This window comes from Bos indicus x Bos taurus, chromosome 5 (genome assembly GCF_003369695.1).
Source record: "Bos indicus x Bos taurus breed Angus x Brahman F1 hybrid chromosome 5, Bos_hybrid_MaternalHap_v2.0, whole genome shotgun sequence".
Lineage (NCBI taxonomy): Eukaryota > Metazoa > Chordata > Mammalia > Artiodactyla > Bovidae > Bos > Bos indicus x Bos taurus.
Window position 1 is genome coordinate 61,606,092 of NC_040080.1, and position 13,815 is coordinate 61,619,906.

Consider the following 13,815-nt stretch of genomic DNA (forward strand, 5'->3'; position numbering starts at 1 on the left):
GTCCAATGTAGAGGTTTTATGTCAAATCACTAAAGTGGGGACTTTTAACATAGACCTGTAAATACATTTTTTTTCTCTTTAATAGACAATGGTAAAGTATTTTGCTTTAGTAGGAGTGAGTGGATATTGCAAAAATTCTTACAGGGAAAAAGGTCCAGTGCTTCCTTTAATGAGAGCTAATAATTCCAATATATAAATCTTCAATTCCTTTACTATTCACTTACTCTTTGTTTTGTTTTGTACCAACAGATTTGGCTTAAAGACAATAAAATCAGTATGAGAAACCACACAATGCTTACAGAATTCGTCCTCTTGGGCATATCAGACAACCCAGAGCTTCAGGTTGTCATTTTTATCTTTTTATTTCTGGCTTATGTATTGAGTGTTGTTGGAAACCTAACCATCATCATCCTCACTTTAACAGACTGTCATCTAAAGACGCCGATGTATTATTTCCTCCGGAATTTCTCCTTCTTAGAGATTACATTCACCAGTGTTTCTATCCCCAGGTTTTTGGGGGCAATCATTACTAAAGTCAAGACTATTTCCTACAACAATTGCTTGGCTCAGTTATTTTTCTTCATCTTCATGGGTGTATCTGAGTTTTTCCTTCTCACTGCCATGTCTTATGATCGATATGCTGCCATCTGCAAGCCTCTCCATTACACCACCATCATGAACAAGAAAATCTGCACTTTGCTGGTCTTTAGTTCATGGCTCGGGGGGTTTCTTACCATTTTTCCACCACTCATGCTTATCCTTCAGCTAGATTTCTGTGCTTCCAACATAATTGATCACTTCTCCTGTGATTACTTCCCCATTTTGCGACTCTCATGCTCAGATACGTGGCTTTTAGAGATGATTGGTTTTTACTTTGCTTTTGTGACTCTGCTCTTCACATTGGCATTAGTGATTCTATCCTACATGTGCATTATTACCACCATTTTGAGAATACCATCGGCTACTCAGAGGAAAAAGGCTTTCTCCACATGTTCCTCTCACATGATTGTCATTTCCATTTCTTATGGAAGCTGTATATTCATGTATGTCAAGCCTTCAGCAAAAGAAAGAGCTTCATTGACCAAAGGAGTAGCTATTCTCAACACTTCAATTGCCCCCATGTTAAATCCTTTTATTTATACCTTGAGGAATGAGCAAGTAAAACAAGCTTTGAAAAACTTGGTTCATAAAGTGATACTTTCTAGAAATAAATGAAAGTGTGTATTAACATGAATGAATGCAATTTAACTTCTACAGTGTCCACCTAGCTCCATCTCACAGGTATCATCTGCACTGCTGAGCTCATTAGCTCAAACTTCCTTTAATGAAATTGACTATGCTGTGTCTTCCTTTCAAACTATCTATAGCTTCCATATAATCATGGACTTACAATTCCAGATAGAAAACCAGTAGCTTTAGAACATAAATTATTTTATCCAGTATTCTGAATAATAAAAAATCTCATATTGAATAAAAATATTTAATATGGTAATTTCTAAAGGAGTAAACATTGTTTTAATCAACTTACTCTTAAATTTTATCTTTTGGTACTAATATAGCAATTTCTTAAAGTTGTGGAATATGAAATAAATAATCAACAGCCATATTTTTTGCACACTGTCTGCAGTATCTGTCCAGTTCTTTCCACTCATCTGATGTACTTGGATATTTATTTTCCTACTTTCAGATAACTAGAAGTTCATAAGATCTCATAATTCTTAGTTATGCTGAAGGCATGTGTTATGTTTATTTTATATACTCTCCTTATGTATCTACATTATTTTTATAAATACTTAAAAAAGAATAGTTAGCTACCATGACTCTAATGCCACCTGAAAATTTAACAGGAATTTCTTGAATAATATTCCTTCTATAGAGAGCATTTATTTCATTACGTATGTTGAATTAAGGATGTTCTGTTTCATATCTTATGTAATCTTACAGGTAAATGGCAAATTGCACGTTTGCTCAGTGTCTGACTTTTTGCAACCCATGGACTGTAGCCCACCAGGCTCCTCTGTCCCTGGGATTTCCCAGGCAAGAATACAGGAGTGGGTTGCCATTTCCTCCTCCAGGGGACCTTCCTGACCCAGGGATTGAACTCAAGTCTCCTGCATCTCCTCACTGGCAGACGGATTCTTTACCATTGAGCCTTTGGACATGCTGTATGACAAATTAGTCATGATTATCTCATATACACGGAGAAGGCAATGGCACCCCACTCCAGTACTCTTACCTGGAAAATCCCGTGGATGGAGGAGCCTGTTAGGCTGCAGTCCATGGGGTCGCTAAGAGTCGGACACGACTGGGCGGCTTCACTTTCACTTTTCACTTTCGTGCATTGGAGAAGGAAATGGCAACCCACTCCAGTGTTCTTGCCTGGAGAATCCCAGGAACGGGGGAGCCTGGTGGGCTGCCGTCTATGGGGTCGCACAGAGTTGGACACGACTGAAGCGACTTAGCAGCAGCAGCATCTCATACACAAATGTGTAAATAGATGCTCAGAAAATTTGAGTGATTTGGCTGAGTGATTTGCCTAATTAGTCAATGCTGCTGCAGCTGTTTAGTCATGTCTGACTCTGTGTGACCCCATAGACTATAGCCTCCCTAGGCTCCTCTGTCGATGCGGTTTCCCAGGCAAGAATACTGGAGTGAGTTGCCCTCGCCTTCTCCAATATAACCAGTATGATAGCTCAATTTAAAAAAGCAAACAAAAAGTGTTTGTATGTGTGATTATATACTTATTTGAAACTCTGTAAGGATCTATAAATTTCGCACAATATTTACTAAGGACCTGAATGATTCTATTGCCTTTCACCCCCATCATATTATGTGTGTGTTTGCTGCTGCGTGGCTTCAGTCCTGTCCGACTCTGTGCGACCCCATAGACGGCAGCCCACCAGGCTTCCTGTTCCTGGGATTCTCCAGGCAAGAACACTGGAGTGGGTTGCCATTTCCTTCTCCAGTGCATGAAACTGAAAAGTGAAAGTGAAGTCGCTCAGGTGTGTCCGACTCTAGCGACCCCATGGACTGCAGCCTACCAGGCTCCTCCGTCCATGGGATTTTCTAGGCAAAGGTACTGGAGTGGGGTGCCATTGCCTTCTCTGACTGAATGTTTACATTAATATAATTATAGTCTACTTATCCAAGATACTAACTCCTAAAGTTATGCTTGGCATACAGATTAAAGCTTTAATCAAAACAAGATACTCTTCAATCTCTGTTGTGCTGAGCAAGAGAAGGAGTAGGAAAAAAGTATGAACTATTATACTTTTAATGTATAGCAGTATAATGGTGACAAAAGTTTTTACTGGAAGACAGATTAAAAATAATGGAGTCAATGAATGTAGTTAGTTAAATGTGGTAGATTACCACTTTAAAAAAAAGACATGGAATATTTTGTAGAAATCTGTACTAGGAATTACGATAATTGGTTGCTAATATCTGTCTAAAAATGATGTCAAGGGAAAAGGCTTCACACTTAGTGTTGTTTTTTTGTTTGGGTCTCATTGGATACTGTTCTCAAGCTTTCTTTTCTAATCCCAATACTAATGTGTTTTATGTTTTGTATTCCTTCGTGTTTTGTGCACATTTTTGTTCTGGCAATTTTGATTAGCAGAATTAGTTCCCTTTAGCCTGTATGAGAGAGAATAGATAAAACATTCAGTAACTTGTGCTACTTAAATCTATGCAGAAACGATTCCAGAGGGTTTTTAAACACCTTATATTTTTTTTATCTTGCATATATTTACTTTTTCTCATTCTCTATTGTCAAATAAACATATCCTCTCTGAATAAAAGAGAAATTTAAGACAAAAACATTCACAATAGAAAGCAAATTTGTGCAATGAGAAGAAATGTTTTTTGAAGAAATGGATTACAACCATGGTAGTTGCTAATATGTTTATATTGCAGCCACTCGAATGTTAGCGAACTTGCACAAAAATCAGAGGTAAGTCTGGCAAATAGATAGCAGTGAAAGTCTCTCAAATTTTATCAGTGATTTATTACTTATCACCTGAACAAATTAAATAGGATAAGAGCTTGCTATGCAGAGCAGGCGACTGTACTCAATCCTCTGTAATACCTGTATGGAAAAAGAATCTAAAAAAGAGTGGATGTATGCATATGTATAACTGATTCACTGTGCTGTGGAAGTGGTAGTGTTAGTCACTCAGTTATGTCCAACTCTTTGTGACCCTAAGGACTATATAGCCCACTCCTCTGTCCATAGAATTCCCAGGCAAGAATACTGGAGTGGGTTTCCATTTCCTTCTCCAGGGGATCTTCCCGACCCAGGGATCAAACCAGTGTCTCTTGAATTGGCAGGCAGATATTTTACCACTGAGCCACCAGGGAAGCCCTCGCTATTAAATAAAGGCAGGTAATTATTATTTCTGTTGTTTGTTTCTAACTGAATATAGGCTTTGCAGTAATTTGTTTAAGAGAGTAGACTTTAATTTCTGGTATATTCTTTGCTAGCTGTATAAAACATCAAAGGACAGAACCTAACTTAGCCTAGTTATTTATTTGGCAATAAAAATTAAAGATTCATAGGTATGTTATAAGAGTTAAGTGAAGTAAAAATACAAAAGTTATTATTTCACTGAAAAAAGTGATACTTTTTCTAAAACATAATTGCTATGATTATCCCTCCCAGAGTTGAGAATTAATTACAATCAAAAGAAAATTAAAGTAAATAAAAATAAAGAAAATTAGTCTTCTTAACATATATTAAGTGCCACATGATTTTAGAATAATTTCATTTATGTTATTGCAATTATTTCTAAGAAATACTTTTGAAACTTCAACTCCATTTTAAACACAGAAAACTGAAGCTTAAAATATTAAATAGCTCATCCAGAGTCATACATCCATAAATGGTCCATTTGTATTTTTAATTCATGTTTTTCTTACTGCAATGTCCCTATTTTTTGTGTGATAGTAATTTACCCTAGAATGCTATAACTAAGGAATTAATAGCATGTTAATAATTTTAACATAATAATTATAATAATAATATTTTTTTAATTTACTTTCCCTTCATTGTTTAAATTATAGATCACTAACAAATGAACTGAAAGTGTGAGGTTATGAATTGATATCCACCACAAACCTTCAAAGATATAAATGTTACTATTTCTGGACTTTTTATTAAATGTGAATATTATCTCTTTTTCCCCTTGTGTTGTCTCTGTGAACACTGGTAAGTATGCTGAGAATTGAGCCTGCCTATCCCTATTGAAATAAAGAAATGTAAATTAATCAAATTTCTTCAAGGAAGTAGTCCTCTAAATAATTGTGGGAAAAAAATGTATCTAATGAAACACTCCTTCCAACCCTTGACTGGTTCTCCTGAGGAGTCTTTGCGTCATTCAAGATGTGACAATTCTTAAAGGATCCTAGTGTCATGGCCCAAAGTTCAGAATGATTGAGCAGTGTCCAAGATAATATGAAGCCAAACTAAATGTTACATATGACATTTAATTAAACAACTTCCCTTTTCTTACTGCATTAACCTAAACCCTAAAACACCCTTTAAACTCACAAAGTACAAAGAAATAATGATGCAATGAATGAAGTACATTGCTTTTCTGGTATGATTTGTCAACGTTTTCTAATGACCTGCAATGAAGTTTACCTGAAGAAGAGAGAATTAGTAGATACAGTAAAAGTTGTACCAACTATACCTTCAAAGTCATTGCATTACTAAGAGATTTTTCCTCCCAGTGTACAAAAACATTTTTAAAAACAACCACAGCAAAACACACCAGAAATAAAATGGAACCAATCAAAGATGCCTATCTCAGTCTCTCAAAGGAATATCTTTTATTCTTTTAAAAAGAATGTATTCATTAATATGGGGGTCTCTTTTTCAACTTGGGTATCAAAGAAATCATAAATTTATCTACAGTTTCATTGTCAATGTTAACATGATAATAGGGGTTTAGGAAGGGCAGGACATAGGAATGTTTTCAGAATGACATTTTGAAGATGATTTGCAGTCATCTTATTAACAAATTAGAAATAATATTGCTGATTTTAATTTTGAATAGCTCAAAGAATCTGTCTCAAGGATTCTCAGAAACAAGTAAGAATTGATTTTTATGAAATGAGTGGAAAGAAATACAAAACTTAGTAACCTAAACTGCATTCTTCCAGAGGGAAATATGGACTTGCATTCAGAAATAAAAGCCGAAAACATGAGTTAAATGCTTGGAGATATTCTTCATATTCTGCGTGAATACATCCTTGGGGTGGTTTAAATCTCTTGGAATCATATATACCCTGTTAAACACTGAAATGTGTTTCTTTCAAAAGGCTGATGAGTGAAGGAATGAATGCTGATAATTTTTTATCATGCTTACTTGATGTTAGATGAATAAAATCCATTGAATTTTCATAATTTTTTACATACAAAGTTTCATATGCCACTCCCAAATTTCTGATATTAAATCGTCTCTTCCTAGAGTTTGCTTCAGCCTGTTTTCTCTGGCCCTAGAAGACTGGCTATGTTAGTGTCCGTTACCAGTAATGTTCATATGAAATCTTCTAATGTCTATTAATATCTTTCTTCACAGCTCTTCTTACATTCTGTCACGAATTTAGTCAGCAGCAAAAAGTGTAAATCCTGATATTATAATTCATCAAATAATTAAAATTATGAGGAAACTGAAGAGGAAAATGAATACGTAATGAAATTGAAATAGGCTTAAAAATACAGTGCAATGACACATAGTTCATCATATAACAGTAATAATATAATTAAAAGGAAACCTGACTCTCCAATGCCTGTAGGTTATTGCAGAAATTTCAATCTTGAAATTGAAACCAAAATTTGTCAGTTTATGAGAATGTATTTTGTGAGTTCAAAGTGTTATGAAAAACTAGTGCTTTCAACGAAAGGCAAATCCTGATGAAGGAAGAGTGATGTTACTGAGCAGGAGTAGAGTTCATTAAAAGAATGAATTGTAAAGAAATTAAGGACATTGATTTTGAAATGATAGTTTACAATTTTTTAAATTATATATCAAAAATTTAGCGTCCTTTACATATTCTTTGTTATAAATTTACTCAATAAAGGGTATTTAAGCAGATAATGCATCCTGAAAAGTAGGTAAAGTAGGAAAATATACCTTATAAATAAAGATAGAACTGACATGAAATATAGTCTAGAATTTTGCTTAAAAGAGCATTGCACTTACTGGCAGTATGAAATTCAACAAAAAATTCAGAAGTAATTACTTACATAGGTAAGTGCTTATCTTAAATCTACTCTCACTATACTAGGCACTGGATCATGTTGCCATAGCTTTGAAGGTAAGACTTTGAGCTACACAGACTAGAGAGGAGTTCACAGGAGATTCTGTACTATGTAAGGTGGGTTTGAAAGGATTACTATAAATTCCTACAAAACTCATACCATGAGTATTACATCTGTTCAGGAATAAGGAAGAAGGTGATTTGAAAATGATTCAAATATTCTATCCTCTATGCTAGTCATATATATATATTTTATTTAATACAAGCTTCACAGTCTTTCTCAGAAAGGTTACTAATATTAATGAGGAGCAGAGAAATAAAGTGGCTATTGGTAGCAATGTTGATGTCTTGGCAAATATCTAACATGCCTCAAATGTGGTGATCAAATCCTAGCTGAAGATGAGACAGTGGATTGTTTGTGGAAAGTAGGGGAGCAATGATGGGTAGAGAAGGCAGATACACTGTGTTGGGAGAAGTGATCATGTACTCAAAGTGGAAGAATGAGGATAAGATTCACTTTCCTAGAATGCCTGTTGGGTACTTTACAGTCACACGGTTCTACTATATTTTCATTGCTGTTATTGCTATTGTTCTTATGTGGCTCTCTTGGTGCTAAATCTATGCACTACTACTTATCTTAGATGTAAGTTTTTACATAACACAACATCTAAATTCCGAATGTTTTCAGCTCAGTGGTTAGGGAATGTTTTCTCTATTGAACAAAGCCTTATAGGGGTTTTATTAAATGATAAGCATTTTTCAAAATGCTTCACATGTATTTGCTCATTTAATGATCAAAATAGTGTGTATTTATAGATGGGCATGAAGGGTCTGAGTGGCTTTCAGACCTAGTAAGTGAATTGGATTAAAACCTACATATCCTCACTCTTCTGTAATATTATTTAAATTTTACCCCCCAAAAAAGAAAAATTAAAACTCAATATTTCCAAAACATATACAAGTAAACATATTATTAACATTTACTTTCTTGAAGGGCAATTGTCTTACTTATTAATCATCATCATAATAATAACATAAAAGTAATATTTCAAATATAAAGGGAAATAGGTTGTATGAGAATAAAGTCCATAATGATGACACATAGTTATGCTGTAATATTATAAATTGTTGCGAGGGATTAAGATGATATCGACCTTAAGCTTACATGATTGACTATCTCATTTTCCCCTCTATCTCTAAAACCTGCAGTTGCCAGTGGCAGTGACTTTAGCATTTCTGACTTCCAGTGAGATAGTAAGAGTTGAAAAACCTGAAAGACTTCTTTGGTGGTCCAGTGGTTAAGACTTTGCCTTCCAATGAAGAGGGTGCTGTTTGGATTCCTGATGAGGAATCTCGGATCCCACATGCATCATGGCCAAAAAAAACCTCAACAGAAAAAAAAATACTCTAACAAATTCAAAGATTTTAAAATCTTTTAAAACAAATATTTTTAAAATGATTCACATATAAAAATCTTAAAAAAACGAAAAAACTCAGTGTTAACAAAACTTGATCTGCTGTTCTGTTGTTGTTTAGTCACTAAGTTGTGTTAAACCCCTTTGCAACCCTGTGGACTGAGCATTCCAGGCTCCTCTGTTCATTCCCAGGCAAGAATCCTGGAGTGGATTGCCATTTTCTTCTCCAGGGATCCTTCCAACCCAGGGATCAAACCTGCAGGTTTGATCATCACAGGCAGATACTTTACCTCTGAGCCACCAGAGAAGCCAAGGACAAAACAGTCATTTGTTATTTAAAAATTGCAACATCTTTTCCATTTTATTTCATTTTAATTTTTTATTTAATATTATTTTCACTTTACAATATTGTATTGGTTTTGCCATACATCAACATGCCTCTGCCATGGGTGTACATGTGTTCCCCATCCTGAACCCCCCTCCCACCTCCCTCCCCATACCATCCCTCTGCGTCATCCCAGTGCACCAGCCCCAAGCTTCCTGTATCCTACATCAAACCTGGACTGGCGATTCATTTCTTATATAATATTATACATGTTTTAATACCATTCTCCCAAATCATCCCCCCTCCTTCTCCCACAGAGTTCAAAAGACTGTTCTATACATCTGTATTTCTTTTGCTGTCTTGCATATCGGGTTGTCATTACCATCTTTCTAAATTCCATATATATGCGTTGCTGCTGCTACTGCTGCTAAGTTGCTTCAGTCATGTCTGACTCAGTGCAACCCCACAGACAGCAGCCCACTAGGCTCCTCTGTCCCTGGAATTCTCCAGGCAAGGATACTGAAGTGTGTTGCCATTTCCTTCTCCAGTGCATGAAAGTGAAAAGTGAAAGTGAAGTCGCTCAGTTGTGCCTGATTCTTAGTGACCCTATGGACAGGAGCCTACCAGGCTCCTCCGTCCATGGGCTTTTCCAGGCAAGAGTACTGGAGTGGGGTGCCATTGCCTTCTTCGTATATATGCGTTAGTATACTGTATTGGTGTTTTTCTTTCTGGCTTACTTCACTCTGTATAATAGGCTCCAGTTTCATCCACCTCATTAGAACTGATTCAAATGTATTCTTTTTAATGGCTAAGTAATACTCCGTTGAGTATATGTACCACAGCTTTCTTATCCATTCATCTGCCAATGGACATCTAAATTGCTTCCATGTCCTGGCTATTATAAACAGTGTTGTGATGAACATTGGGGTACATGTGTCTCTTTCCCTTCTGGTTTCCTCAGTGTGTATGCCCAGCAGTGGGATTGCTGGGTCATAAGGCAGTTCTATTTACAGTTTTTTAAGGAATCTCCACACTGTTTTCCATAGTGGCTGTACTAGTTTGCATTCCCACCAACAGTGTAAGAGGGTTCCCTTTTCTCCACACCCTCTCCAGCATTTATTGCTTGTAGACTTTTGGATCACAGCCATTCTGACTGGTGTGAAATGTACCTCACTGTGGTTTTGATTTGCATTTCTCTGATAATGAGTGATGTTGAACATCTTTTCATGTATTTGTTAGCCATCTGTATATCTTCTTTGGAGAAATGTCTATTTAGTTCTTTGGCCCATTTTTTGATTGGGTCATTTATTTTTCTGGAATTGAGCTGTTGAAATTTCTTGTATATTTTTGAGATTAGTTGTTTGTCAGTTGCTTCATTGGCTGTTATTTTCTCCCATTCTGAAGGCTGTCTTTTCACCTTGCTTATAGTTTCCTTTGTTGTGCAGAAGATTTTAATTTTAATTAGATCCTATTTATCTTTTCCATTTTAAAGATTCTTAATATAATTAAGCTTTTAAGTTACACAGGAGGAAAACTGTGTAGGCATTGGAATATTAGCACAAAGATAATTCTCATGAAACCTGATGGGTATATTTCTGAAAGTCCATAGGTAGTATTTGGTGTCAGAAAAGTGTAGGAACAAATTCTTATAACAAATGCCCTATAAGCTTTGTGATATTTACAGTTTTAAACTTCCTTTAATCAAAGAGTGTTTTACTTATTAAACAGAGGAAACTTAAGGATCAATGTCATTATCAATTTGCCTTAAATTTCCCCTGAAGGTGAAATGACATACTAATTTCATCAAATCCGATGTCTACACTAAGATATTTGGTAATCCTCTCTTCTAGTGTTTTCCTTGTGCTTTCTCTTATAGGTCTCCTGGAAGGAGAAAAACAAACAAGCAACTGAAGAATGAGAAACCATACAGAAACAATAGAGTTTATCCTCCTAGGACTGTCAGATGACCCACAACTTCAGGTTGTGAGCATTGTCTTTCTGGTCATCACCTACATGTTCAGCATCACTGGGAACCTGACCATTATCACCCTGACCCTGCTGGATGCCCACCTCCAAACCCCCATGTATTTCTTCCTCAGAAATTTCTCCATCTTAGAAGTGTCATTATACCCAAGTCTCAGTATACCCAAGTTCCTGGCCATCATTGTTACAGGAGATAAAACCATTTCTTTTAATGATTGCATTGCTCAGTTATTTTTTCTCATTCTCTTGGGAGTCACTGAGTTTTACCTTCTGTCTGCCATGTCCTACGACCATTACATTGCCATCTGCAAACCCCTGCATTACATGACCATCATGAATCACAGAGTCTGCACACTGCTTGTCTTCTCTTCCTGGCTAGTTTCATTCTTAATCATATCCCCTGCACTCATGTTGCTCTTAAACCTTGATTCCTGTAGGTCTAATATTATTGACCATTTTACCTGTGATTATTTTCCTTTGCTTCAACTGTCTTGTTCAGAGACAAACTTTCTTGAAAAGATGGGGTTTTCCTGTGCTGTGTTTACTCTAATGTTCACTTTGGCATTGATAATTCTGTCCTATACATACATCATCAGAACAATTTTAAGAATTTCTTCTACTAGTCAGAGGACAAAGGCCTTTTTCCACATGTCCTTCCCACATGATTGTCATCTCCATCTCTATGGCAGCTGCTTTTTTATGTACATTAAACCCTCAGCACAGGACAGGGTGTCTTTGAGCAAGGGAGTGGCTCTGCTAAACACCTCAGTAGCCCCCATGCTGAACCCCTTCATTTACAGTCTACGGAATCAGCAAGTCAAACAAGCCTTCAAGGACATGGCAAGAAAGACTATTTTTCAGAAGCAAATGAAATGATGTGCTATAATAAATTAGAGACATTTTGCAGAGCAACATTAAAAAATATATAATCAATAATTTTAATAACTTATTCAAAACACAATGGCTTTCCTGTCAACCGTGTTTATTCTTTTTATTCCTAGAAGTTTAAAATCATGTGAAATGTCATGTATGAAACGAGATGCCAGTCCAGGTTCAGTGCAAGATGCTGGATGCTTGGGGCTGGTGTGCTGGGATGGCCCAGGGGAATGGTATAGGGAGGGGGGAGGGAGGAGGGTTCAGGATGGGGAGCACATGGATACCTGAAATTTTTTTAATTTTAAAAATAAAAAATAAATAAATAAATAAATGTTGATAACTAAAAAAAAATCATATTTGTTTATATATTTTTCATTCAATTTAAACAACTTTTCTTATATCTTTCTGACTCCCATTCTTATGAACATTTTGTTAGTTGCAACTTCTTAAATTAAAAATTGTTTAATATAAATTACTGTTTTGAGTTTGGATGTAATATTTAGTTTATTAAACACAGGAAATATAATCTTATGAATTTCATTTACAGTATATTTGACAGAAACTCTTTTTACCATTTTATAGTTTTTAAAGAATTTATCTGTTTATTATTTATTTTTTGACTGCACTGAATCTTCATTGCTACTCGTGGGCTTTCTCTTGTTGAGGCAAGATGGAGCTACTCTTTATTGCAGTGCAGGGTTTCTTATTGCAGTAGCTTCATTGTTGTGGAGCAAGGGCTCTGGGCATGCAGACTTCCATAACTGTGGTGCATGGCATCAGTAGTTGTAGCTGGTAGGCTCTAGAGTAATGGCTCATTAGTTGTGGCAGAGGGATGTAGCTGCTCCATGGTATGTGGGATCTTCCTGTCCCAGGGATTGTACTTGTGTCTCCTGATTGGCGGATGGATTCTTAGCCACTAGAGCCTCAGGGAAGTCCCTTCACTATTTATCTTGGGAAATGTTTTTAAATGCTGTATAGTTTATTGAAAAACGTGAATATTTTCATTTAAAGACAGATTATTTATGGCACACGTTAATAAGGTATGTCCTAATGATATCTTTACCACCCTTACGGTAGAAAGTGAAGAAGAACTAAAGAGCCTCTTGATAAAAGTGAAAGAGAAGAGTGAAAAAGTTGGCTTAAATCTCAACATTCAGAAAACAAAGATCATGGCATCTGGTCCTATCACTTCATGGGAAATAGATGGAGAAACAGTGGAAACAGTGCCTGACTTTATTTTTGGGGGCTCCAAAATCACTGCAGATAATGACTGCAGCCATGAAATTAAAAGACGCTTACTCCTTGGAAGGAAAGTTATGACCAACCTAGATGGCATATGAAAAAGCAGAGACATTACTTTGCCAAAAAAGGTCCGTCTAGTCAAAGTTATGGTTTTTCCAGTAGTCATGTATGGATGTGAGAGTTGGACTAAAAAGAAAGCTAAGGCCTGAAGAATTGATGCTTTTGAACTGTGGTGTTGGAGAAGACTCTTGAGAGTTCCTTGGACTGCAAAGAGATCCAGCTAGTCCATCCTAAAAGAAATCAGTCTTGAATGTTCATTGAAAGGACTGATGCTGAAACTGAAACTCCAATACTTTGGCCACCTGATGCGAAGAGCTGACTCATTTGAAAATCCCTGATGCTGGGAAAGATTGAAGGTGAAAGGAGAAGGGGATGACAGGATGAAATGGTTGGATGGCATCACCGACTCAATGGACATGAGTTTGAGTAATCTCCGGGAGTTGGTGGTGGACCAGGCCTGGCATGCTGCAGTCCATGGGGTCACAAATAGTCCGACACAACTGAGTGACTGAACTGAACTGAAGAGAATAATTTCTTCATTAATTAAAACCATAGACTTTTAACATTATTTACTTTTGTAACTATAGTGCTAGATAACTATTTATTCCAAATCCCATAGTAACCCAACAGACATCAGTAGACACATATATA

General features: G+C 36.2%; 1 protein-coding gene and 1 pseudogene across 1 annotated transcript; both read left to right on the plus strand.

Annotated features, from left to right (window-relative positions):
- Positions 1-276: 276 nt before the first annotated feature.
- LOC113893699 (olfactory receptor 6C3-like) lies at positions 277-1,215 on the plus strand. The gene has a single exon (XM_027543574.1). It carries the CDS (start codon positions 277-279, stop codon positions 1,213-1,215), a length of 939 nt encoding a protein of 312 aa, XP_027399375.1.
- Positions 1,216-10,917: 9,702 nt separating this feature from the next.
- On the plus strand, positions 10,918-11,862 carry LOC113893700 (annotated as a pseudogene).
- Positions 11,863-13,815: the final 1,953 nt, after the last annotated feature.

Bases quoted from the DNA above. Each gene is read 5' to 3' on its own strand.
- LOC113893699 (XM_027543574.1), top strand. From the start codon at position 277: ATGAGAAACCACACAATGCTTACAGAATTCGTCCTCTTGGGCATATCA.